Source organism: Chanos chanos, chromosome 2 (genome assembly GCF_902362185.1).
Source record: "Chanos chanos chromosome 2, fChaCha1.1, whole genome shotgun sequence".
Lineage (NCBI taxonomy): Eukaryota > Metazoa > Chordata > Actinopteri > Gonorynchiformes > Chanidae > Chanos > Chanos chanos.
The window spans coordinates 42,069,775-42,094,743 of NC_044496.1; the positions used below are offsets into that span (position 1 = coordinate 42,069,775).

At 41.6% G+C, this 24,969-nt stretch overlaps 1 protein-coding gene across 1 annotated transcript in view; it reads right to left on the bottom strand.

Annotated features, from left to right (window-relative positions):
- The window catches only part of lamb1a (laminin, beta 1a), a 28,262-nt gene extending 6,924 nt beyond the window's left edge, over positions 1–21,338 (bottom strand). Inside the window, exons 1-23 of the mRNA XM_030766978.1 lie at positions 21,308–21,338; positions 20,785–20,957; positions 19,228–19,363; positions 17,324–17,397; positions 16,303–16,491; positions 16,100–16,163; positions 15,712–15,914; positions 13,842–13,962; positions 13,459–13,647; positions 12,776–12,952; positions 12,182–12,294; positions 11,675–11,754; positions 10,671–10,806; positions 10,163–10,321; positions 9,604–9,731; positions 9,249–9,369; positions 8,949–9,150; positions 6,401–6,544; positions 5,811–6,042; positions 5,056–5,219; positions 4,452–4,676; positions 3,521–3,738; positions 3,168–3,264 (exon numbers count right to left, since the gene is read on the bottom strand). Of these exons, the coding sequence (XP_030622838.1) occupies positions 3,168–3,264; positions 3,521–3,738; positions 4,452–4,676; positions 5,056–5,219; positions 5,811–6,042; positions 6,401–6,544; positions 8,949–9,150; positions 9,249–9,369; positions 9,604–9,731; positions 10,163–10,321; positions 10,671–10,806; positions 11,675–11,754; positions 12,182–12,294; positions 12,776–12,952; positions 13,459–13,647; positions 13,842–13,962; positions 15,712–15,914; positions 16,100–16,163; positions 16,303–16,491; positions 17,324–17,397; positions 19,228–19,363; positions 20,785–20,957; positions 21,308–21,335 (3,373 nt within the window). The 5' untranslated portion in view covers positions 21,336–21,338. The remainder of the gene's footprint in view (positions 1–3,167; positions 3,265–3,520; positions 3,739–4,451; positions 4,677–5,055; positions 5,220–5,810; positions 6,043–6,400; positions 6,545–8,948; positions 9,151–9,248; positions 9,370–9,603; positions 9,732–10,162; positions 10,322–10,670; positions 10,807–11,674; positions 11,755–12,181; positions 12,295–12,775; positions 12,953–13,458; positions 13,648–13,841; positions 13,963–15,711; positions 15,915–16,099; positions 16,164–16,302; positions 16,492–17,323; positions 17,398–19,227; positions 19,364–20,784; positions 20,958–21,307) is intronic.
- Between the last annotated feature and the right edge of the window lie 3,631 nt (positions 21,339–24,969).

Consider the following 24,969-nt stretch of genomic DNA (forward strand, 5'->3'; position numbering starts at 1 on the left):
CTCCACTGAGAACTGGTGTCTCTCTTAGGAGTCTCTCTGCTCTTAAGAGAGACTCTGCTTCTCCTCATGAGTTACATTACTGAGCACTATATTAGGGAAGCTGAAGATGTTCGCAATCTACAACACAACACTGGAGGAACAAAAGGGCAGTAGTTTGCCTTCAGAGTGCCAGGCACAGAGTAAACACAACTCCTAATGTGACCTTAGCGACACCAACACACACACACAAAAATACACATAAACTCCATGATGGAAAAAGGTGCCCTGTCGTATTTCTGGCTGGCTGTGTTTATGCGTGCACACTCAAACAGCATTCCACAGGAGGTAGACTTACAACCAGGCACACACAGACCTTGAATGTTCTGTTGGAAAGGACCTGATCCCCTCAGGCTGCTAAGACTGGACTAAATGGTGTGGAGGTGGGGGATGAGCTCAGGGATTAGTGCTGGTTTTTTGGAGCTTGGGGCAGTACTATAAGTTTGCAGCCTGGAGGAACTATGCGGTGAATGTGACCCCTGCAGACTGCAGTGGGATTCAAGTCTTTGCTGGGGTCTTCACTGAGCTCCTTTTGTGCTCGCTTTTGTGTGGGGGAGGGAATGCAGGAACTTGTCCTGACCTAACACACACACACACACACACACACACACATACACACAAATACACACGCTGTGCCACACAAGCATTCATTGTACAAGCAAGTACCTGAATGTCCTCCCTCTTTCATATCTGCACACACACACTCCACAGTCACCTGTGATTACAGCAGTCTTTGCTTACAAAGATATAACTCTGGACTCGACCACACAACTGGCAAAGACCAGGTGTGAGGGTGTAAATATTTAACACATATTTAACACATACACACACAGCTGTATTGACAAAAATCACCAAAAAGACCAGACCACTTAAGGAGTTACTAGGATAGACAAACACCAGTCATTAATACCACAAAGGAAATTTCACTGGTGTTTGACTGTTCATGCAGTGCTGACAAATTTACTGAGGCATGGCTCTGAAACCTGTGTCAGTCAAGAGGAAATGACCTGGCAACCTGCTTGCTATATGAACCAAGACTCATTACTCAACATCATTTCTGAGGCATTAAAATATCCATATGACTAGTTAATCTCTTAAATATACACTTTACTATTCCATTCTTATTAAACATCAAACTATGACAGAACATGTTCCTTTTTTTTACCGGACTTGAGAAAAACTAGATCTAACTGCTAAACTGAATCAGAATGACCTAATATTCACCACAGAAACTCTGCGAGCTGTGGCCATGGATCTGTGAGAAATATCCTTTCTCTCTCCATGTCTCTTCCACACATCTGTTGTTCATTAACACGGAGATAAGACTATTGCAACAAATCAGGGGAGGAGAGCTGTGTTTGGGATTCCACCATTTGGATACGCAGCTGGTTAGCACTCTAATAACTGTAACAGGGCAATGGGGGTTGGGTGTTGTAAGTCTGATAGACACTCCCAAGACTAACCAAGAGTATTTCTTCAACTCATAATGCAATCACAATGCAACACAGACTTTCAGTCATACAGATAATACTGTAAACAGTCACAGGAGAGAATATTACCATGTCCTACTGTCTAAACAGTAGTTTTCTCTAAGCCATGCTGTGACCCCACTCTTAACTGTGTGAGCCTCACTCTACGCAGGGCTGAGGAGATGAAATGTGAGTGTCCCAAACACAGCCATGGTTGGGTAAGGAGAGAGACACACAAAGGGGGCACGCTTTCAGACCAGGCAGAGAAAGTCTCAGTTCTGCTGTTGGGCTAGAGCAGATTAAGGGTGAGTCAACACTCAGAGGCTAGAGGGGTAACTGGATCTTAAGGAAACATGGGGGGGTGGGGGCGGTTTATTTCCCGTGCTGTCCAGTCTCTCAAAACAAACCAGGGAAAATTCTTGTCAGCACTGAGTCTTTAACCACTGTGAGAAAACACCAACTGGCCAAAAGCAGCTAAGCGTAATCAGGAGAAAAAACTTGGTCAGGAACGGAAAGCAGGACATCTCAGGACTCCCCCGTAGCAAGTCCGATATGACAGACGCCCCTCGCATTTGACAGAGGTTTTAAGACTAGATTCAGATGGTCAAACATGGCTTTCTGAAAGTCCTTAAAATTCACCCTCAGTAAAATAGCTAGCTTTTCATGAATCTCATAACTGACCACTCCAACCACAAAATAAAAAGTTGCTCTTTGTTCATGGCAAATTTCATAACTTTAAAGTTCTCAGAAATGACTGTGAGTCTGACTACATAGAACAATTATAACTGACAAGTAAAAAACTAAAAATATATCCTAAGGAATGTTTTGGTGAGCGCTGGCATTAGCCAAGACTTCAGCCAGTCTAATCAAATCATAACAGCCAATGCGCCGGGAATGCAAGCAAAAATGCAAGAACCGTTCCCCTGAAGAAGTGAAACGTTCTGACTTTTTCTGACATCTTTGTTTCTCATTCATGGTCATTAAATGAGTGAGTTAGTAAAGTTCAGTTCAGTTGGAGCAGAAGGACAAAGGCTCCTTTCTGTCCAATGGTTCTGCGTCACACACACACACATTCCCCTGAGGAAAGAGCTCTTGTTAACAATGGCGCATTGTAGCGGATGGGAAGGATATTGGGAGGCTTGGACAGATACACTCGTGCACGCTCATCAAGGCTGTGCACATCTGGGCTTTAATCGGTTAGTGTCGCCCACGCGTTCCCATGGATATCCACAGCTGGACTTCACAACTACCATCACTCTAAATTTTACTGATGATGTTCACAGTGTAACATAATAAAACGCAATACTTTTTAAAGAAGAAAAGATTGTCTTTGTATGTGATTTTTTTTCTCAGAAAAACGCAGAATTTCTCCCTATATTCTCTAAGACCTAGACAAAACAACGGATTATTCTCTGCAATAAGAGACAGGTTATACTTTTGAAAAAATACTAAAAGAATATGGACAGAGCCAATGTGCTGTATTTACAGTACATGATTAGCAGTGTAATCTGAAAAAGGCAGACAAACTAAGAGGTTCCTCTTATTGCCTTTAATGTATGTTTGTAGGTTAAACAAAATCACTGTATGTTAGGTCATTTTTATTCATTTGTGATAATATTAGATGATATGTCATGAGATAGTGTCTTATTATTAATGACTCACCGTGACATTTAACCTCTGGGTTTCCCCAAAACAGCTCTCTGCATTCACGGCATGTTCTCCCACCAAAACCAGGCTTACAGGAACACTGACCAGTGATCTTCAGAATAAACAGAGAGCGACCACAGAGAGAGAGAGAGAGAGTGAGAGAGAGGACACAGGTGAATATCTAAATATCCCTATATTAATATGTTTTATCTGTACCATGGAATAGTGTGTGAGTGTGTGTGAGTGTGAGTGTGAGTGTGTGTGTGTGTGTGAGTGGGAGTGTGTGTGAGTGCGAGTGTGTGTGTGTGTGTTTGTGCGAGTGTGTGTGTGAGTGTGAGTGTGAATGTGAGTGTGTGTGTCTCACTGACCTCATTACAGGACAAGCTGAAGGAATGATTGGGATCACAGTCACACTCCTCACATCCTCGCCCACTGGCCATATTCCAGGTATTGGGGGCACAAAGGTCACAATGTTGCCCCTCCACATTAGGCAGACACTGGCATTGCCCACTGCTCTGGTCACAGTGACAGTCACCCAGAGATGGACAGCTCTCTTGTGCAGTGCCCATGTGGTTACACACACACTCTAATGAACAGAGGACAACCAATGAGCCAAGTTACACGCATTTCATGTGCCATTTCACACTGACCCAATGAAAACGGAGATCCCAATGTTCAACTAAAGACATGGCCTTGATCAGCGTTTCTCAAACTCCAGGCCGCGGACCAGCGCTGGTCTGCCTTGAGGAAACTGCCAGGTCCCCGCCCCCTTGACTGAAATTCCTGCTTTGAAAATAGTAACATTTTATTCCAGATTCTAGAACGTTAAGCGTTGCCGCCCACGAGAACTTGCTTACCATTCCAGAATCTTGAATAAAATTTTACTATTTTCAACTGGCGAGTGACAGAAGCACCGAGCATAATTAGACTGCCGCAGTGGCAGGGCTCTGCGGACCGGCAGTTTCCTTGTCGAGGACTGGCACATCATAGTTTGAGAGGACTGGCCCTTGATGATGTTGTGCCATCAGTTTGTAAAAGAAAACAGAGTTGGAAGCGTTGGATCAGTCCAAAGCCATGCAGTTTAGAAATGTTCTACGATTTCGTACCTAACTTAACTAATATGTTACTTCCACTTTCATGTGAATTTTGAAGGAAATGTATATGCCATTACAGCTGATCTTACAGGACATGTGTTCAGTAGAGAAACAGAGAGAAACCCTGAAGATTTCACTTAAGGTCTTGCTTCTTTGAAATCAACTATTACAACCTCAAACTACGATATGAAATTAGGAGACTCACTCCTGCAGCTCTGGGTGAGGGCATTGCCATAGTAACCCAGTTTGCAGAGCTGGCAGTTCCTGCCCTCTGTGTGGTATAGACATTTCAGACAGGCGCCGGTACGGGCATCACAGGACCCTGGATCCACCATGTCAATGTTGTTGTTGCACTCACAGGCCTGGCACCGTCCACCCACCACATGAGGGTTACCATAGAAACCAGGTGCACACTCATCACACCTGGCACCTGGGAAGAGAGAGAGAGAGAGAGAGAGAGTGAGAAAAGGTTACAGAGAGAGATTTTAAAATGACCACTTCTACCTTTTATTCCACACCTGTTTACCAAAGATACAGTTATTTTCATGTATTTCTTTATTAGCAAGAGCAGTTTCCTCAGTAAAAGACATAAAAGAAGCTACCACCAGACTCGATGAGTGTTATCTATCTCTTGAAGAGAAATTTTCCCCTTGAAGATAGACAGAATTTCTGTTTTACAACCTTTAAATCATGTATTCCCTAGAGTTCCTCTTTAAGATGTGTTTAAACATGTGCTATATGATAAATTCTACTGTACATGTAGCGTTGACAGACAGCTCAGTATATCTCCAACAGTAGTTATTATGTACCTTTGTATCCTGGATTGCAAACACAGAACACCTGGTGGGAGTCATGACTCTTATAGCAGCCGCTGGCAAACTGCCGACCGGCACCCGGCCCGTCTGGGCACTGACATGGACGGCAGTGGTCCCCTGATCCCAAAACCGGGTTGCCATAGTAGCCATTAAAACACCTGAGAGGAAAAGAAAAGAACATTTTCAGTGTGCATCTTTTTCAAATGCTACATAAAGACTTCTGTAATTCCAAGGGCACATTTAACAGCATTTATGAAAGACTGATATTTAACCTGTATTGCTGTACATCAAACACTAAACATTGATACGCTTCAGATTTATATCCAGTAAAAGACTGTTTAATAGATGTATTGCTACAGTAGTATTATTCAAATGTTATTCCACCAACTAAACACCAAAGAATGCTATCATGAGCTATTTCACAAATTATTTACTGTAACTTATCACCATAGCAATAACTTTATTAAATTTTGTATGTGGATACAGTAATGGCTGTATTAGACCATTTTATAATCAAATCATTATCATGCTAGTATTGTTAGAATATTACTTTAACATTAGTAACTAGTTTTGTAAGTGTATGGCTTCGATTCTCGAAGACCATTTCACAAAGTCATGCATCTTTATAACACACAAGCCTTTCTGTGTGTGGGTGTAAGCAGGGCTGGACCAGCACTGTAAACAACTGTCACTAAAACAATAGTGGCCATTCTTTCTGTGTTGGCACGGTTGTGATGCGACTGACTGACCTCTCACAGTTGTGTCCGGTGGTGTAGTCTCGACAGCCCAGGCACTCTCCCGTCTGGGGATCGCACTGCTCGGCGTGGCCGTTACAGGTACAGGGGCGGCAGTTTGGAAAACCCCAGTGACCGGGGAGACAGTGGTCACACTGACGACCGTACGCACCGCGGATACACTCACACTGACCAGTGGCCTCGTGGCAGAATGCATGAACCGAACCCTGAGGACTACAGTCACAAGCTGAGAGAAAGAGAGAGAGAGAGAGAGAGAGAGAGGGAGAGAGAGAGGGAGAGAGAGAGAGCCTAATCACATAATCTGAGGTCAAACAACTGTCTATAAAGTCACAAACCAAAGTTTGAAACGGGTTTTTTATGCTAGATTTAAAAGTGTGTCTGTTCCACATGCTGTCCAGCACATTCTACAAATGATTCTATGCACCACTAACTATCTCCATTACCTCAGACGACCATTGTTGAAACATTACTGTTGTAACCTAGCGATGATTCCTTGTTTACTCATCGTTTCTACTTGTGTTAGTTTTCTTGTCATTAAGGGAAAACAGACACGTCTGTCTGGACACAGATAAGAGGACACTCACGTCGGCAGCCGCCGGGTCCGAACAGGAAGGTGGCAGGGGCACATTTATCACAGTTTCTGCCCACGACGTTGGTCCGACACTGGCACTGGCCACCATTGGGATCACACACTGTACTGAGAGAGCCCTGAGGATCACATTCACAGGCTGAGAGAGACAGAGAAAGAGCAGGACAGGTAAACAAAGAAATGAAAAGAGACAGAAAAACAGGGAGAAGGAAGAGAGAGAGAGAATTGAATTAAAACCACGGTCATTGCACAAACATGCAAAATCCTTAAAAAAAAGGTTTCATTAACTCAGGCAGGTTTGTTCAAAAAGGAATAGAAACACATTGAATGAAACAGGCATACGTATAAAAAAAATACCTACATGCATGTATACAGACTTCAAGAGAAAGAAAGAGAAAGAGAGAGAGAGAGAGAGAGAGAGAGAGAGAGTCTCCTCAGAAATAAGGTTTAAATAATTAAATTATTACTGAGAAAGCTAAATAAAATATGCATTTTTATGAGTGTATTGACTTGATTTAGTGTTCCTAATGACCTTTTTCTGCTCTCACTTTAATGAGTGACTCAAATAGTAACAGATAAGGGGAATTCATCTAACCCTATTACAAAATCAGTGACAGAGGGAAGATTTGGCTGGAAGATTCTCTCTCTCTTCTTCTCTTTGTCTCTCTGTCTGCCTTTCTCTCTCTCTCTCTCTCTCTCTCTCTCACACACACACACACACACACTCTGTCTCTCTCTAACAGACTGAAGAAAATAGAGTTTTTATCTTTCCGGAACTACATCAGCAGCACCTGATAATTCATCATGTTGACACGAGAACAAAAGACACTCATCCTCGTAAGAAGGAGTTAATGATAGTATGTGTGGACTGGGGTTGAGGAGACATTCCACAGTGGGTAACTTCACAGGAAAGAGACCTCAAACAAGACAAGTATCTGTGTGTGTGAGTATGTGTGTTGATTGGGGTCAAGGAGACATTCCACCGTGGGTAAATTCAAAGGAAAGCAATCTCGACAAGACAGTGATCTGTGTGTGTGTGTGTGTGTGTGTGTGTGTGTGTGTCTGAAGTCTAAGAAATGTTCAAACACTGTAGCTTCCTCTACTGCAGGTCTGAGCACGCTCAGTGTTTGCCTTGAGATCAATTTCAAGCATGTCTTAAAGCTGTGTGAAATCTCAGTTCACCTCTTAAATCAAACAGACCCAGAATCCTCTTGACCAATACTTTTCAACTCCAGTCAGAAGGACCCACTACACTGCACATTCTGGCCAATATCAAATACCAGCACACCCAGTTCTCCAGGCCAAGGACTGAGAAATAGAGAGATAAGCTGAATCCAGTTGACAGCAATGGGCTTTGTGTGGGTCCGCATGACTAGAATTCAGAAGTCTGTGAGGAAACCCAAGATCTGTGGGTACATGTGTCTGCACTGATATCCTAAAGGTTCAACAGGAAGACACAGCATTTTCGCACTGTTCATATAATCCACATTCTCCAGCATACATTGTTCCAGTCAGTGGAACAATGTATGTGTTAATGAATGTACGCTCATAGATCTCAAATGAATATGTGCAGGAAGCTTTGTAGGAAATTTTCGCTCACATCTGCTATGAGGGGTGATTTCAAATAACACACTGGATGTTACTCGTCCAAGCTGCTTTGGGATATTTTGGACAGATTTTACGAGCTGCCCCATAATGTCTGCACAGTGAAAATTAAATCCAGTGAAAAATTTATGGCCTGATAGTCCTGTCAAACCACACTCAAGCCAAACATATCGGTATCAACACCTAAAATTACAGTCTGGCCCACTCCAATCCTGCACCAGAGCATAATTCAGTCTGACAATGTATGTGAAATTTTGGGTGAAGAGAGAGATACCCAGAGGCTGTATAATCGGTTTCCTCGGTTTTCACAAGCCCAGACATGAACAGACAAACAGAAAACTCCAGAGATGAGAGATGAAGGATGGAAAGATGGAGGGATGGGGTTAACCACGGACAACACAAAGTGATGGATCAGCAATGCTGAATGACATGTAGACAGAATACAGGCAGCCTTGAGTGATGACTGACACCAATACAGTTAAGACAATGAGCTAAAGAGTTGGAGAGATGGTAAGTGTGTGATGATGTCATCTGCGTGTGTGTGCGTGTCTCAGGAGTTGATATTGGAACTGCTTATAATTTGGTAAAGCCTGTGCATCTGTGTGTGCGTGCGTGTGTGTGTGTGTGTGTCTGGGGTGTTGATCCTGGCACTGCTTATAATTTGGTAAAGTCTGTAAATCTGTGTGTGTGTTTGTCTGGGGAGTTGACACTGGAACTGCTTATAATTTGGTAAAGCCTGTGCATCTGTGTGTGTGTGTGTGTGTGTGTGTGTGTATGTGTGCGTGTGCGTGTGTGTGTGTGTGTGCGTGTGCGTGTGCGTGTGCGTGTGCGTGTGCGTGTGTGTGTGTGCGTGTGCGTGTGCGTGTGTGTGTGTTTGCGTGCATGTGTGTGTCTGGGTGTGTTTGTGAATGTGTGGTCCGTTTGTTTTGTGTGAGTACCTTTAGCTCCCTGATGCAGCAGCGCAGACACACTGAAGATGTAGTTTTTGCAGATATCAGTCATGGGTGTTTTGATAACTCCCTGACTGTTCTCCAGACAACGGTATCGCTGGAACGTTTCCCATGCGCTGTTTGTTACCACATCCACTCCCTCAGAACCCGAAAACATATTCAGGCTCTTACAGTGGGGCATCAGCACAATCTGAGACACACACACACACACACACAAATAATTAGGGTCTGGCTACACAGCCCCCTGGAGATTGCTCGAGGTCTTACAGTTATCATGTTGGATCTTACTGAGTCGATGAGTGTATATGGAGACTGAACATCACTGAGGGCAGAATACAGCGGCAGGTTCAGTTTCACTGTGTAGTTCAGACCTTCCTCAAAACACACAGGCCGCGGCAGCACCACGTATCTGACAGAGCCAATGAGAGACCGTTAAAAGATACCACGTATCTGAGAGAGCCAATGAGAGACTGTTAAAAGATCACACACACACACACACACATACAGACACACACACACACACAGCAGCAGTGACAAAACAAACAGATATGAACACTATTCCAGACTGAAGTGTGACTAACTAACTAAATTCGCCATATGAGGGTGTACACAGATTAGTGAATACACAGAAACACACACAAACCTGGAACCAGGGTGCAGGGACACTATTTGGTTGTCATCATCTGGCATGGTGTTGACACAGCGGCTGTCAGCCATGATGATCTGAGGCCTGACTACAGTAACGTGCACTTCCTCCCACTGCTCTGGTAACTACACACACACACACACACATAGACACACACACAAGAGAAGAGACCCAAGATGAAAGAACAAACAACAGATGAACAAGCCTTGACTCCTTCTACATAACTACTAATAAAGATGTTCCTGGTTTCCAATTAGAAAAAGTTGTTCTTTTTTTAATTTTCACCATTATGTTCCTTCCTGTGTTACCTTAAAACAACTAGATGGAGGTGCGATGTATTTTACTGGCTGAAAAATCTGAGATGAGTGTCACTGTGATAAATTTAGTTTCCTCATAGCTGGAAACAATGGACGTATATTGTCCTGAGAAAGGCCTGAGATATCAAGCATCAAACACCCATCTGCAGAGTTGTGTTAAAGTACCAACATCGTGGTAAAGATGAAAAAAACAGAAAAAGAGTTCCTGTCATGTAAATATGAAATGTAAATTGACTGACCTGGGGTTCATAGCGTATAAGGATGTCATATTCCATGGAGTGAGGGATGTTATTGATGTTGAACTCTAGGTATGCTCCTTCAGGAACGTTTACAAATCCAACACCTGTCCAGGTAGGAGAACGATCCTGAGGATAGGGCCTCCGCACCACTGTCACATCCTGAACCAGGAGAGAGAGAGTGAGAGAGAGAGAGAAAGAGAGAGAGAGAGAGAGAGAGACAGATTAGATTTAAGAAATATGAAGGAGTTGATATATTTTATTGGACTGCATCAACAGATGGTATCACTGCCCCTTTTTGTGTCCAGTGGGTTTTTGCCCAGTGCATGTAATATTAAATATTCTATGCCATGCCTTTAGATCCTCACACTGACAGTGTAGGACAGATGAGGTCACAGAGGATGTACTGCAGATACCCATTTAATGGTTCACATTTTTGGACACAAACAAATGGCATTCAGCTAAGCAGGTTTAAAAACAGAAGAGGGGTGTATGAGCAAGACACACGCACCGGTCCTAATGTAGCATCTTCAGCCTCGTATGTATAGTGATCCAGAGCAATGAAGTAAAATCCGGACTCCACCTGATCACAGCGTCGCCCGAACATGTGTTCCCGACACTGACACTGACCTGTCTCTGGAGAACAACTGGAAACCGTACGTACACGCGCAGGGCAAAACAGATAGAGAGAGAGACAGAAAACATACGTACACACACAGGGCAAAACAGATACAGAAAGAGAGAGAGACAGAAACCATACGTACACACACAGGGCAAAACAGATAGAGAGAGAGAGAGAGACAGAAAACATACGTACACACACAGGGCAAAACAGATAGAGAGAGAGACAGAAAACATACGTACACACACAGGGCAAAACAGATACAGAGAGAGAGAGAGACAGAAACCATACGTACACACACAGGGCAAAACAGATAGAGAGAGAAAGACAGAAACCATACGTACACACACAGGGCAAAACAGATAGAGAGAGAGAGAGAGACAGAAACCATACGTACACACACAGGGCAAAACAGATAGAGAGAGAGAGACAGAAACCATACGTACACACACAGGGCAAAACAGATAGAGAGAGAAAGAGAGACAGAAACCATACGTACACACACGGCAAAACAGATAGAGAGAGAGAGAGAGAGAGAGAGACAGAAAACTGGTGAGCCGGTTTTGAATGTTGAGAAGAGAAGTACTACTTATAGTCATACATATATATAGAAAGAGTAGTGTGGTTTATAAAATCACTATTGACCAGAGAGCATCTCCTGTAGGGACCTTATTAATTCACACTTAAACAGATTAGGGATGAGTCTCGCAGGTCCCCGCAAAATAAAATCTCCCCATTACCAAAAGCACTGTTGCTATAGCTTCCCACATCATATTTAACTTCATCATTACATTTAAAATCAAAGGCATTGTCAATCACCTCAAGTATAAATGTGCCTACAACCAGTTATAAGGATCAAACCAGTCAAGATGAGTTCTCAGAGCAACACTCACTCGTTATTAATGGCTCCGCCCACATCACAGTCACATGGTCTACAGCCATCCATGTCGTTACTGAGACCCCAGTGCTGAGGCTGGAAAATGACAGATTGTTAAATAGACACACACATACTCACACACTTACATTACGCAATGTTATAGACAGCCCACCCAAAAAGTTCCACTTCAAAAGAAACGTGTGACTTAACAGAATCACTGAACATATGTAACATACAGAGCTGCCTAAGGAAATCCACAGAGCTGAAATTATCCACAATTAAGACTACAGGGATAGAGATACAGCAGTGCCAATCACACTGTGAAATACACAGAAGTGTTTTATTGTTCAGTAACTAAATAACTACAGCTGTACTCCATCTGAAACTCATCTTTAACAGTCACTTCACGGTAATTTAACCATCTCCAGTGGACATATGAGCCAGTCCTCAATAAAAAACGAGTGATTATCTCAAATGAGAACACATAACACTATGCTGCTGTGTTCAGTAAGACATAACTTACCATACACTGGTCACAGTTTCTGCCCATGACCAAGCGTTTACAGTAACAGTTTCCAGTGTCTGTGTCACATGGGCTCGCACCGGGCACCGTACCCAGAGGATTACAGGTGCACGCTGCACAAAAACAAACGACAACTCTCAGAATTTACACCACAACTCTCAGCAACATGCTCAGACGTTTAAATACACTGCATTTTCAAATCTAACTCTATTATTGTTTTCATAGTAGAATTATAGTAAGTACTCTAATCCAACTGTGCTAATAATTCTTTAAGTAGTTCAGGAATCTCAGCAGTGAGCTAAGTTTTCTTTGGGCTAGGCTAAAGACTTAGCTTAATACTCTTGATGATTTGTGTAAAAGTGAATTGGTACACTTGTGTTGATTTTTTTTAACTAGAGCTGCACATCAGGTTGGCTGTGTATCATAGCAGTCTGGCATAAACACTGATCTTACCTCTCAACTCTGTATAATAATCCCTTATCTATGGAAGATCTGTGTTTGGAAGAACCTGCATGTATGTTGATAATATATTAACTGTGACGACTGTTGCACTGAGTGTCTGTAAGCAAATGTCAAAGTAATATACAAACTCACGTTTGCAGCCCAGCGGGTCATCGCTGAGGCCATAGTATCCCTGTTTACACTGATCACAGCGTTCTCCTTCCACATTGGGCTTACAGCGACACTGACCAGAGATCAGTCCCATAGACACGTCCGTCAGTGCATCACAGATGCCTCCATTAAGGGAACCCACCGGATCACAGTTACATGCTGAAGAGAAGGAAGGTTTAATACAAACAAGGCTTAAAAAGTAAAAACTCTATAATATAAGTCACAAAGATACCTATGCATGAAAATATTGTAAAAAATGATAATGTGTAGACAGGAACAACAGGCAAGAAAAGACTAATAAACAACTCATTCAGGACTCCTTTACTTCAGTACAGTTACGCTGGGAATATATATATATATATATATATATATATATATATATATATATATATACACATACATACATGATATATATATATATGATATATGTATAGATAGATAGATAGATAGATATATGCACTATGGAGAGGTCAGAGTTCATACATCAAAGCCCAGGTGTTTAGTGCCTCCCCATGACAAAGAGAGATGATCAAAGGGACACACAGAGTAACATTATGAGCAAGACCAGACAGGCCCAGAGAATAGAGAGCAAGAGAACAGACAAGCAGATGTAAGAAGAGAGGAGAAGAGAAGAGGAGAGGAGAGAAGAGAAGAGCAACACATACGTTCACAGATGCTGGGGTCTCTAATGTCCCTGGCGTGGTGCTGATAGAAGAACGGTCGGCACTGTTCACAGTTGTGGCCCATCGTGTTGTGTTGACAATCATCGCACACACCGCCGCTCACATTGCCCGAGGCCATGTACACCGCCATGTCAAAGTGGCACGAAGTCGAGTGCTGATTACAGTTGCACTCTGGAGGGAAAGGAAGGTTAAAGCAATAATCAGTGGTGTACTTCCTGCCAGACAAATTTAATGCAGATAATTATACAGAAGGGTAATTCTGTAATCATAAAATAAATGAAAATAACAGTGGATGCTTAGAGGGACCACACAGCCTTCAGGAATTAAACAGGCTGAACTCTATAAAGAGCATGTCGGTGTCGTACTTTTGCAGGCATTGGTGTTGCGACCCTCAGCAGGTCTCCAGGGCAGGTCGTGGTAAAAGTCCTGACATCTTTCACAGTTCAGTCCCATGGTGTTGTGATTACACATACAATGGCCATGGACCTGTGAGAGAACAAGACACAACAATGATGCCAAACCCACACCGCATAACCCAAACAAAGAAAAAAAACCAAATGCCTAACACCCACCATCAAACCCTGCCAAACTAAAGATCCAAAAAGAACAGAGACATAAAAACTTAGTCTTATCGGTCTTATCTGCTGTTTCAGTCTACAGAAGTTTGACAGAACTCATCATGATCATCAGAACCAAGGGAAAAAATAATAAAAACAAAGAAAAACATTTCCACTTGAGAAACTCTGTTAATTGACATAACCTGAAGTAAATCAAGCATAACCTCTCAGTAAGAAACAACAACAGCAAAATGTCATTACATTGACAGGGGAGACAGGTCTGTCATAGCTTTTCAATGTAGGCCCCATGCTGACTGAGTTCAACCACAGGATGGAAGATTCTAGATACAAAAATAATGTTTACGGAAAAATTTATGAAGTTATGAAATTAAATCCCACGAGATGTTTTCCTTTGTGTTCTTAAAGTACATCTTTCAAAACTTCACAGGTTATGGATTTCTGTTCTAAATTGACTATGTCGCTCTACAGTCCATTTGACCTGAAGAGATTTCATCTCTAAAGGAGAGTCAGGACAAAGGATGCATTCGTCTGGAGCAAACTTTTCCAATTTAAAAAAAAAAAAATCCCCTTTCCAGATGGCTGCGAGGCATGTTTATACCGGATGCATCTGTTCTACATTAAACAAAAGCCAGCTCTCCGCAGAGAGCACTTCAAACAGGCCATCTTTGAGTTTTTTAATGTCAGGGAGATGGCTCCTAAAGACAGTTAATGTGTTTCTCTGGGATTTTTGATGGTGGGGTCCATGAGAGTAAGATCTGTCTGGAATTCTGCTTAATAAGCACCACCACACTGTGGTAACAAAGGTAACAAAAGACCAACTCTCGTCAGCGTCTGAAACACTTCAAACAAGTCACAGCACAGACTAAACAGGAACCCCCACAGCTTGCTTCTGCAGTCACAACCACATATACAAACACTCAAACGCAAAAACACACACATATAAACACACACACACACACACACACAATGTGTTTGTGCACTCTTGCGTGCACGCAGTTCACGGGAAAGAAAAAAAAAACTCAAGCATTTCCTGAATTTAAAGCCAGGACTTCTGAGCCTTAACCTTCCATGACCGCTACATTTCCACGCAACATAAACTGAATCACAAAACCCCCAGAGAGACTTCTGCACTGCATATTCTCTCACAGGACACATATTTTGACGGAGTTATCATTGCAAACTGGAATCTCTTGGCTAATTTATTTGTCATGGCAGACAGACTGTGAGAAAAAAATGTTAATGTCAGTGAGGGACATTTAGTCAACGGTGTTAATTATATTAAGACTAAAACATTAATCATCTAAACAACAATCAGAACTATTGTACTTCAAAGATTACCTGTGTTAAGCCACACCTGTGAAGGGAGATCCTACTATCCTTGTTATTTTAGCATTTTAACACCAAGTTTAAAAAGCACACAGGGTTACTAAACCAACAATGTGCATTTCACGTACTGCTCCATTAAACTTGTTCTTCAAAAGGTATGTATACGAACAGGTAATACTTACAGACACATGAGTTCACAACTTATCATAATTAACACTCTTCAGAGTTTATTTTACCAGTGCTAAGTTTTGTGTGGTATGGCTCTGGTATTTTATTTTACTACTGCTACTTTTGGTGCAGTCAGGTTTTGAGGAAAGCAATTCAAACTCACCATGCCTTCCACAATATCTCCAGCTCCGTTAACAGGGGCGCATTTGGATGCATGGCCATAGCAGAAACAGTTTCCTCTCACCACCATATCATAGATGGCATAGTAATATTTCTCCTTTATCTCCATGCGGGAGTCCAGAAGATTGTCACCCAGAGTGTGGAGCTTAATGAACTTCACTCTCAGATTAGTGATCTTCAGCAAGTCTGCAAGGAAAATTAAAACACAGTGCCACTAATGCTTAACAATGTCTATAAAGTTTACAGAAATGTCTTACACCTCATATGGTACTGTAATAAAGCTCTCAGGTAAAGCATCACCTCTACAAATACTCATACAGGTTCTGTTATTTGTACTGAATCTCTGCTTACAGTTTCAGTGTTGCACTTACTCTGGATTCGAGGACTGTAAGGATCGTCGATCTTAAATGCCGGATCTAACACGCGGAAGATGACCTGCACAAACGCAAACACGCAGCCAAAAGGAATCAAAAACACATAGTGACCGGCACGCTTCGATTGTTTTGAAACTTTCAAAAAAAAAAAGAAAAAGAAAACAACATTAAGTCTAGACACAACGTAATGAAGCACAGACCTCGCCTTCGGTCGAAGGCTCGATGTCAGAGTAGCGAGAGTCACAGATCACGTCGTCGACTTTCTTCATCGGCGCCTGAGATACAGAAGGGAAGGAGGCCTCGCAGTCATAAGCGAAGTATCGGTACACCTGCCACGTTTTCCCAAAATCTGCCGAGCGTTCGATCATCATGGCAGCAGGACGGAAGGTCTGAGGAAAGACGCATGATATTTGTTCAGCGACGCACACACACACCATAGCAGCAGCCCAAAGTAATTTACACCACACAGACAAGAGATAAAAATGCATCTTAAATTTACAAATAACAAATACAAACTGGGCTTCAGACACTAGACTTATAAAATCAATGTTAAAAGGATATGTTATCAAAGGAATTGGACGTAGCTATTAATAAAAAATATCAATAATGGAACCGTAATCTAAATTTTTGCAAACTAATTTAGTCTAAGAGTTCATTTAACTCATTTAGGGGGCATTAACACAATGTGTGTGTATCAGGATTCGCTGATTCCACTACCAAGATGACAAGGCTGAAACACAACCATTAACATATATATAACATAAATATAAATCCTTACATAATATTTCCTCAAAACTTGATAGCTGATAAAATATGAAAATTGACAATATATACAATACAGTCCAACAAATGTTGGATTGTAAGCTGCTGTGGCAATACTTCAATGAGAAGTATTATAATAATATATGCAAGTCAATACATGTTTGCCCAGGTTGAGATTTCGATACCAACGAATGTTTGTTAGGAGAGCCAGAACTGTGCTGCATAAGCCACATTCCAAACATTTTGGTCACACACACACATCTGGGGCTCTAAGACCTCCCACTGCATTCTCATACCATAAACCCCATCTCGAAACCCCCTGACCCCCACCCCCTCTTCTCACAGCCACTCAGCCACACACACATACACACACACAAACACACCGCCTTAGCCTGGGGCCTGTTGTAACATCCTTTCTAACTCTCTCTTTGTCTCTCCTCAGCCCCCTAGTACAGTTACCTTAAAGGTCATGATGAGGTGAGTGAAGTGAAATTCTGCCTCTAAGTTCAACTGAATGGTAACATTCTCCATACCTGAGGGATAGATAACAAAAGAGGAAGAAAAATAAAGACAGACAGAGAAAGGGAGAGAGGGAGGGAGGAGAGAGAGTGAGAGAGAAAGAGTGAGAGAGTGAGAGAGAGAGAGAGAGAGAGAGAGAGAGAGAGAGAGAGAGAGAGATAGAGAGAGAGAGAGAGAGAACATTCAGGTCAGCAAATGCACATTAGTGTTATTATTTTGAACCCTGTGTTATATATGATGATATGAAGACACCACTGTGGGACAGGGTATCTATCCAAGGCTACGTTTCCTGTGTACAGGTATCTGTGTGAATGTAGAAGTGGATTGGACATGGCTCTCCTTCAGTAACATTCTGGGCCTTGGCAGTATGAAAAACATTTAACGTGGCAGCCAACAGCACATATCTATAGCTCTATAGCTGTATATATTGGAAAAGTGCCATCTAGATCAACATAAGAGGGAAGATTATAAGAACGAAAGAAAACAAATGAATGAAAAATATAAAAAAGAAGTTTGCTTCCTCTCAGTTCCCAGGCCCATCCCTCCAGCTGGCTTCCATCTCTCTGATGAGTAACAGTAACCACATCCCCCTGTTCCTCTGGAGAAACTTCTCTGAATGGCCCCAACTCCCCACGCCTTCTGCCCTTTTCTTCCCTCCCTCCCCCTCTCTCTCTTCCTCTCGACTTTTCCTCTCATTTTCCCATAACATAGCGAACCCAGAATGTCTCTCCCTGTCTGAAACACTCTAAAGTTTCTAATTTCTTTTAGCAGAACTCTGGGTTTAAAGCAAACCATTGCACCATAAATATGCATTCCTATTCAAATGCATAACAATTTGCTCTTTTCTTTATCAGTTGTTCCCAAATTCAAATCCTAAATAAGCTGCCCAAGCTGCTTTAAAAGTACTTTACTGGGGTTCAAAAAATCTCCATCTCTGAGGAAACACTGACTACATCAGAGGGCAGATTAAAATTCATTCCTGAATCAGAAGCAATTCCAACTAATCATTTTTCTTCCTCTTACAGAGAAGTATGCTATTTATGTGGGGCCTAAAAGATCACAGCTCATGCACAAAGTTTTGCGCCCAGTGTTTCCCAGCTCTGTGTGGTAATGACTCCCAGGGGAAAAACTCATCATTCCACTGTTAAAAGGCAGGTCATCACCTTAACCGCTCAGGCATTAGCTGCCCACTTTGAAGTCTCCAGTCCTACCATTGGCCTGATTATAAGCTCTAACTAACTCATTACAGCAAGAAAAAAAGACAGAGAGAGAGAGAGTTACCTGTAATTGGGTCTTTCAGCCATGTCCTTTTTCCCATGAGAAGCAAGGGCTGGCTGACTACAACTTACTATAACCACTTCAGTGGGAACCACCACAGACAGTAATACTGCTTCTCAAGTCAGTCTATGTCAATGAATGATTTTATATGCATCTCCTGTCTCAGTATGGGGTCTAAACAGTGACATCAATTTCAATGCAAACTCCTCAATGATGTTCCAGAACATAGAAAACTTTGTACATATTCCTCTCAGCTCAAGTCCTATGAATATAATATTTGAGATCTTAACATAACAAATGAAAATGCTGTGTTCAGTGACTGGACACAACAGCACTGTTGACCAGTTTCCTATGGAGAAGCTCTTGGGTTGCATGTGAAAAAGGTGCGTCTGACAAACTGTGTGTGAAATAAAGAACGAGACGGTGAGAATTTGTAGTTTGGGGGGAGTTATGTGCAATTTTGACATTTGTTAAAGGGGTCAGACACAGTATGCTGTAAAGCTGCTTGGAGACAATGTCTGTTACAGTAAGCGCCAAAAATACACTGAACTGCAGGCTGAGCTCACCATTTTCAGACTGCCACCATGTCTTTAGTCGGTTGGGGGCAAATGTGGTGACAACGTTCTCAATCCTGTGACTGGTGGTGTGAAGACTCTCGTCATAGGGCACAGTGGAGTCACAAACAAAGCACTTTTTCTCCTCCTGGAAAGAAAGAAAAATATCAGTGGCATGCCATTGAAGCCATTAAAACTTCTAGAAATCAAAAGAGTGAGGAATTCACTGAAGTTAAATGGAATGGCTGTTCATCTTCATGTCCTAAGGATAAAGTCAATCTTCAGACACAATCTGTTTATAGTGAACTCATTTAAGTGTATAAGATTCCTACACTAGCTATTTACCCTTGGCTGTTCATTCTGATCCAGTTAGAGAAAGGAAAAAATTCAAAAGGTCCTATTACAATGTTTGTCATTTTTATACTGCACTTCTTTGATCATCCCAAAGAATATTTTTCGTGTTTTTGACACAAAACAGACACACACACACACTCACACACACACACACACACACACACATGCACACAAAGGGTTTGGAGTTCAAAGAAGTTCAAAGAGATTCAGTGCACTTATCTTTTACATCACTTTTGTTTCAAATTTCAAATCATTTTACCATCCAATTATAATTTTCCACAGCATTTACAAGAGCATGAATCATTAAACAGCAGAGCAGATACACAGAGAAGTAAAAACAGACACAGAGGACATTTATAGTATGAACAAAACATCATCCAGGCTTAAACCCAAAAAGGCACACTGCCTTACCACCGCCTCAAGTCTACAAAGAGGCAGTTGTTTGAGAAGATCTGGAATTCCAGTCTTTGTCTGCACACTATGCCCCACCAGAAAGCAAAAGGCAAGCAATGCATACATATTGTAAACCAACAGAAGACCCCCATTTCTATGGTCTATACCTCAGTAACACATCTGAGGGGTTTTGCGACTTTCAGGATGTAGTCTAGACAGCTCAATGTGCTGAATCTGGAGGTCAGACCTCTTCCAACGCAAACTGACAAGAATTACATCAGGAACTTACAGGTGGAAACAAAGATTACACCCTGAGGCTGTTTAGAAAAGAAAAATCCTGAGAGAGTAACAAATCCGCCCCCGGGCAAACTAAAAGCGCAATTATTAAACCAAAGTAATTATGACAAATTCCAGTTAACCCGCACGCCAAATTTAAGATGTGAGATATAAACCGTTTTGTGATGAAGCCTTGCTTTCTGAGAACGGCATTTAATCTCCAAAGCTTTCTTGCGCTTAATAAACAGTTAGAAAGTTTAATCTAGATTACTTTTTGCAGTTTATTAAAACGATTATACAGTTGCCACTAACAAAGAGTGAACATTTGGAATTCACCACTACATCCCTTTGGAAAAGCTTGGCCCCTTCTTATGTTCAACGCACCACCTGGCCGCAGGCAGCGTTTTCTAATATTAGCTTTACTCGCCTTATAGGCTATGTATTGTTAGGAGCGCCATGATGCTATCAAACTCCTTGCTTGGTATGGCCGGGGTGGGGGGGGGGGCGTAAAGACGTTCTTTTATACAACCAACAGCGAACATTTACCTGAAGATGGCTGACGATGCAAAACGGTTCTGGTTTCACAAGTCCGCAAGTGGAAGTGGCTGACAGCTGTTGAGCTCTACCGATGAGAAGGTCTCCGGTGGCGGGGTAGCAGCTCCCCTCCGTACACACATCACCAAGCTCGGGTATATCGGCGAGTGCGCACGTCCCAAGAACTTCGGGAAAGTGGAAATTAGTTTGTTTTTCGATTGAGTGCTCTAATATTATTCTTACGTTTGCGATATGAAAAGTAGTCTGATGCACACCGCCCATAACCGAACCCATCGCTCTTTATTGGAATTAATATCACATGCTTTGGACAGTCACATGTGGTTTTATGACCAACATTAGATGTAAACATGTAGGAAGCAGCTTCAATAACTGGAGCAGAGTTCACAAATTAAGTTGCAAATCTAATGTCTTGCATTGGAATGACACAATCAATATACATCAAGCTTATTCCATTCAGGTTTTAGTCTCCCCAAGTGTAACCACAGACTAAATAAGAAAAAAATCTTTGACTTACATAGGACGGCAACTGCTTGAAATATCATGATCGTCCGTTATTTTCCTCCTCTGTCCGACCGTGCAGAGAGCTACAATTTTGAATCGAATGTCTGCTATTGATTGTGCGTCCCGCAGATAGCGGGTTGTGCAAGGAGCCGGAGTGGTAAGAAGTTCAGTCTCTTTTCACTTACTCACTCCCTATCAGGTCATGCGCACAATGTCTCGAACCCTCCCCCGAGAATGCTATCCAGTCTGACTAGTACACTCAAACTGCAGCTGTGATATAAACTATGTCTATTATACATTTCTTACAAATCTATAAATGACAGAGAAAATGAGTTCAGGAGTATCTTTGAGATATATAGAAGAGGCTTAGTAATCAGTCTGTGTCCTTTACATACAGTGGAAAAAGTTCTAACAGTTGATTGGATTTCAAATACTTCTCCACAGGTACCAACCCCCCTCCCCAAGAACAAAGGACATCCTAACCACCGAATGGCAGGGACAAGAATTCACAGGAACTTTGTGAGGAATTCGCACACGCACAAGCACACACACACACACACACACACACACACTATATATCTGTATATTTACAAGGAGTTTCTCATGAAAATTTTACATCCTTGTTAAGCATTAGTCTCTATGACTTGGTCTTTAATTAGGAATTAGGTGACCTGTGATTAGTTAAACAGCCTTAAATGATGGGTGAATTCCTCAGTAATTGGTCAGTTGTAAAAGGGCAGAAAGGTGGCTGTAATATCAGCAATGGTGTGCAAGTCCATATCAGTGTAATGTATACATTACCCAGACCCTCCCCAGGCTGTGTTTCACATGGGAAAAGGCATAAGTTACATTCCTGATGAGACATTGTATCATGTTTACCACCTATATTCCAGTATGCCATAGACACATTTACATTTGTTCAGTTAGTTCATGCTCTAATCCAGGGGGACTATATGCATAATCAAAATAGTCACATGGCTTTGAAGCAACTTTGGAGTGAAAAACAACTTCGTAGAGAGACACTAAGCTCAAGTTTCAAACCTGCAATGCTCTATTTGTTTGACTTTTTTTTATCACTTGCATAGTTCTACCCCATAGTATATGTTGTATTGAAGCAAGCGGGTCTGAGCACTAAAGATATTTATTTAAGGCTGGGTATTTACTCGAGGGTAGCTTTTTATTTGAGTATAGGTTAGCCTGTTTTTTGGTTTTTGGTTGGGTTTTTTTCCCAGCACACTGTAGTGTAAGATTTGTGAAACTTCATTAGTTTTTGTGATACGGGCATGGCTTATACCTGGCTTTTCTCACCATTATTACTCAGAAGTGAAGAAACTCCAGTGCCACTGAAATGCATTTCATTTTCTGCCCAGTTTCTTAACCTGATGATAAAGAAATACTGAATTAAGTGAAGAATCTGAGTCAGGAAAATGTGTGAGATGTTAGCAATTGCATGCCATATGGAAGACTGATTTAAACATTTACAGATGCAGGTTTCCAGAGGACCAACCATATACAACTCTTTGGTTGGATGTTTAAACTACACTGTCAAATACGTGTGTGTGTGTGTGTATGCTTGAATGCTTGATCTTCAAAGTTCTCACCGTGAGAGAGTGAGACAGTGAGACAGTGACATAGCAGATGGTATGGATGACCCTGATCAACAGCGTAACACTTGTTCAAACAACCGCAATTTAACACTCACTCCATTATCACCCAGCCATCAGAGGCCTGTTCTCACAGCTCCCTAGTTTCTGTCTAGAATAAACAGATGTATGGCTATTCTATTAAAAGAGGAACTGACAAAATTAGATTGAATGATAAAGTGTCAATGAATTCCAGTATTTTGTTTAAACAAGCATATTTTAGAAAGAGATACAAGGCAATGCCTACAACAATAAATGTTATTCCTGGCCTCACCTCCTGTGGTGACTGCCCTGTTCTGTGATGGTCTACTGTCAGGTCTTAGCTATATAAATGTGTGATGGATGTTTATCGCCAGTCTGGATTGTAACAACTGCACCCACAAGAACTTGGTAGGTGCTCTTGTTCTGTATTACAAACTAAATGCAACAATAACTCATCTACCAAGTCATACATCGAAAACTGCTTAATTTCCTCATCTCTAAGTACGCTGTAAAATAACAGAATAATAACAGTATGGTTTTAATGTCCATATGTGCATCACACAGGTGACTAGAGATTTGTAGGGTATGGTATGAAATTGTTATTTGTACAACATCAGTTGTGTCCCCCATGCCTTTAAAAGGACTGAGTATTGACAGAGAAAAGAATGAGAGCTGGGGTGTGTGTGTGCTTTTGGAGTGGATCTAGATAGGGGCGTTCAATAAAGAAAGGGTGAACTGGGTTTGTAGGGGACATCTTGGGTTTGCAAATCAATGGCAAACAAGCTGTAGTGTCTGGCAGTTAACAACACAACACAAAAGACATGAGAATTCAAGCCCTCCAGCTACATTCAGGACAAATGAGAGCATTCCAAAAACAGCAGGCATCCTTTCCTAACCTGACTATTAGTTCAGTCTTCTTACATCTTCAGCCTGACTGCCTGCCTTTGTTTAAAAGTGACAAAGCCTTGCGGTTTTACTGGGAATAAAGACGGGAAGATGGTAACAGTTTATGTGATGGGCATCTACAAAAGGCTTCACAACACCCTACGTGAAGACTTCTTAACACGAATGTTGTATGACACTCATGTCAGCCTGTGTAAAACAGTTATTTAGCATCTATAAAAAATGACATTAACATAAGTGCATAGGTCAGAGTAAATCAATGGAAATTGAAGTACCCTTTTAGAGTAATTTCAGTACTAAAGAATATGCAAGGGATGTACAGCGAGTCGGTCATTGTCGCGAAATACACCCCGACGGCGTGATGCAGGACACCGACGCGAATGATTTTATTGATTTAAAAAAGATTTTATTGCTTTCGCTGAGAAATAGTTTCATAGCAACGGTCTGTTATACATCGCAGCGACCTGCTGTATCTGCCAATCAGAATCTAGTATTCAACAAAGCAGCCGTGTAATAACTAGTTTTATATCTAGTTTATTGCTCGGGAACTCTTCAATGTTATTAATCAACTTTATTTTAGTTTAGTTTAGTTTATATATATATATATATATATATGTGTGTGTGTGTGTGTGTGTGTATTGTCATGTCGCATGGAAACTGACGAAAAAGGTTACATAGGTCATTAATGATCGAAAAAACCCGATTCGACTGATCCCCTAGATCGCAAACAGATCAATATTTAATTGTTCAGTAACTTTTCCTTTTTTTTACCTTTTTATTTCATCAGCTCCACTTTACGTGTTTTGTAAAACTTTGAATAGCGCATTGGAAATCTTAAATGGATGCCTTATTTGTAACAGACAGAGCGGATTAAACTGCTGATTAAAAGTGAGAAAATGATGCATTGGAAATTAGAAACAGCGCCACACTGTGGCGCTCAGGAACACTCATTTAAGATCCAAGTGGTCAATCCAGAAGAGCAACGCATTCGGACACTGTCGTCCAGAGTAGGCTATATGTTTTTATACGTCAACTGCAGTTTTAAAATTCAGTTTTCACTGGTACAGGTAAAATGCAATAGCCTAATATTGTCATTTATGTCATACGTATCTCATCCAACACGTCTTCACCAGGATTCACGTAACAG